Consider the following 2687-nt stretch of genomic DNA (forward strand, 5'->3'; position numbering starts at 1 on the left):
CAGAGTTGGCCCTGGCCACCCACTGCCTCTACCATGTTCTAGTAAAATCTCTGCATTTCTCTCCCACTATGTTCCTCTGCCCTCATGCTGTCCTTGCTCCACTCCAGAGTCAAGCTCTGAGCTCCGGAATGCCGCCTTCTCTTACCTCTGTTGACCAAGCGATTCTCCCTCAAAGCCGGATAGTTCCTGGTCCCATTTGTTTAGAAGTACTGTGGAAAGTGACCGTGACCTACAGCTTGATCCCGGAGTCCCAGAACTTGGAGCATCTGTGGCAGATCTGCTTGGCATCACTGTTTAGCTTTCCAGGATGCATAACGTACAGTTATCCACTCAGTAAAATCCAGGTTGTCTGTGCTTAGTTGAAGCCGGTAGGCAGCAGATAAAAGCTCCTTCTGTTTGATGAAGCGGTGAAGCGTCAGGAGTTGAGTTTGTCGCCTCCCCTGTGAATTCGACTTTGTCCCCAGATTCACGTTCGGTTTGAACGCACCTTTAGAGGAAAAAAAACACCCTGTTTCTTACCATTTAAACAGTTGTATGCAGTTTTATAAACCGATGTGAGATATTGATTTTTCTTTTATATAAAAAAGAATATTTTTTTATTGTCAGATGAAGAAGAGAGTGAAGATGAGGACAGTTCAATGGAAGAGCAAACAACTGGAGATTCCACAGGTGACGGTTTCTACACTGCATTCACTTGGAAGAAAAAAGCCAACATCATTGCAGGGCTTTAGTTTGATTCATTCAATATGATATACATGCATTTTATCTCATAAAGGAGACGAAATGGAAGGACAAGCTGAGCTGTTAGAAGTCACATCTGATCAGGGAAAGTTTAAAGTGACGTGTGGAGCTTTGACTGGAACTTTACACAAAAAGCGGTTTGGATCAGGTAACCACTTCCTACAGAGAAATAAAGAACAAGTATTAAGCTAAACAACAGTTAAGCTATCAGAGATCTACTGTCATATGAAAATCTCTGTTTGTTCTCTCTAGGGAAATGTGGGAAAAGTATTCGCACTGAGCTGAGATGGCTTACCCCAGTGGAGTTTGTGAATGTGGCTTTAAACCAGAGTGATGCCACTTGGAGGAAGGACATCCTGTATGATGGCAAACCCCTCAGTCATCTAATAGAGGTAAACATGAATCCTCCTGTGAAATCAGTGGAGCTGAGATTCAGGTTAGGTTTGGGACAGCCTGGGTGTTTTTTGTGCTCTAAAAACACGTTTGATTATAACTCTTAAAGGGAAAAAGGAAAAGTTATTTGGTTTTAATGCCTTAAATTATAAAACAGAAACTGAGAGGTTGTCAATTTTTCTCTTTTTCAGGCGCGGGTGTTGTTGATTCACTCGTTACTCTGCAAATGCAACCTGTGCAAACCGAAACCTGAAGACCTGGTAATTTTTTTTCCAGTCGATTTTACTCAGCATTCATCCTGAAATGTGAATGTAAGTTTGAATGTAATATTTGCATTGGACTGATTTATCTTTCAGGATAATCAGAAAAACGATGATGAGTGTTGCATCTGTAAAAGTGAAGGAGAAGAGGAGTTGGTTGAGTGTGATAACTGCCCTCGATCATTCCACCAAAACTGCCATTTGCCTCGTGTAGACGACGCTATTCTAAGGTACAAACTAAAACTGATTTGAAAGTGTCTGTGTTTGGAAGTAAACTGCTTTTCTTTGGTCTGTTGGGTTTAATGAAAGTATTTCTAGTATTTTCTTTCAAAAAATGTTTTACCACTCTTGTAGATAAAAGATGCATACCTGGATTTTTAAAAGCAAAATTACTTTAAATTTGTTGTTTATATTTAGAAAAGTTTGAAAACAGCTGTAAACCTGAGCAGTGGGTAGCACACTTTGCAGAGGGAAGGCTGTGGGTTTGATTCCTGGCCGGCGTCTTTCTGCATAGAGTTTGCATGTTCTCCCTGTACTTGCGTGGGTTCTCTCCAGGTACTTGGACATCCTCTCACAGTCCAAAAACATGACTGTGTTACATTAATTGGATGGATGGATGGATTTGAGCTCATTAAATCTAGGCTGAATTAACTATATTTTATTGAATTTATCATGAACCAAACAACACAACAACAACAACAAAACAAAAAAAATGAATTAGCACTTTTCTGTAGTGCTGAACTGAAAGCCAGTTTGTGAAGCAAATTACTGGGTTGCTTCATAATTTACTGGCAAATGCACGGATACAGTAATATAAATATAAACCAGTTTGTACTTTACTATCTATAAAAGCTATCAAGAAAAACCTAAAAGAAACCCACTTCTGGGAAATCTATTAATTATGGATCTTTTAAATGCAATAACTTAAAATATTGTAACCCTTAGAAAGGACTGTTTTCAAAACCTGCATCTGTGTAAACAATTTAAGATTAGGAGAGTATTTTTAATTATTTATACAAGTACATGAACCGAAAAAAGCAGTATTCAGCAGGAACTTAGCAAAATGGGTGGGTTGATCATTAGGAATCATGTTTCCATACACAAGTTTGAGTATAGAAAAGATGAGAAATGTAACATCACTGTCAAGCTGAACACCCCTCTTGAAGGGTGTAAAATTCAATTTAGTTTATTTCTATAGCACCAATTCACAACACATGCCATCTCAAGGCAATTTACAGTTCACCAGATCATACAGTCAGATTGATTCAATGTTTTCTATCTAAGGAAAACCAG

The 2687-nt window shown here is 38.7% G+C and overlaps 1 protein-coding gene across 1 annotated transcript in view; it reads left to right on the forward strand.

The window, feature by feature from the left end:
• Positions 1-2687, forward strand: part of LOC107087168 (nuclear body protein SP140-like) — a 15175-nt gene that overhangs the window by 7376 nt on the left and 5112 nt on the right. The window contains exons 7-11 of the mRNA XM_015378588.1: positions 607-669; positions 776-889; positions 994-1133; positions 1326-1394; positions 1491-1624. Of these exons, the coding sequence (XP_015234074.1) occupies positions 607-669; positions 776-889; positions 994-1133; positions 1326-1394; positions 1491-1624 (520 nt within the window). The remainder of the gene's footprint in view (positions 1-606; positions 670-775; positions 890-993; positions 1134-1325; positions 1395-1490; positions 1625-2687) is intronic.

Source organism: Cyprinodon variegatus, unplaced genomic scaffold, assembly GCF_000732505.1.
Source record: "Cyprinodon variegatus isolate N-32 unplaced genomic scaffold, C_variegatus-1.0 Scaffold175, whole genome shotgun sequence".
Taxonomy (NCBI): Eukaryota; Metazoa; Chordata; class Actinopteri; order Cyprinodontiformes; family Cyprinodontidae; genus Cyprinodon; species Cyprinodon variegatus.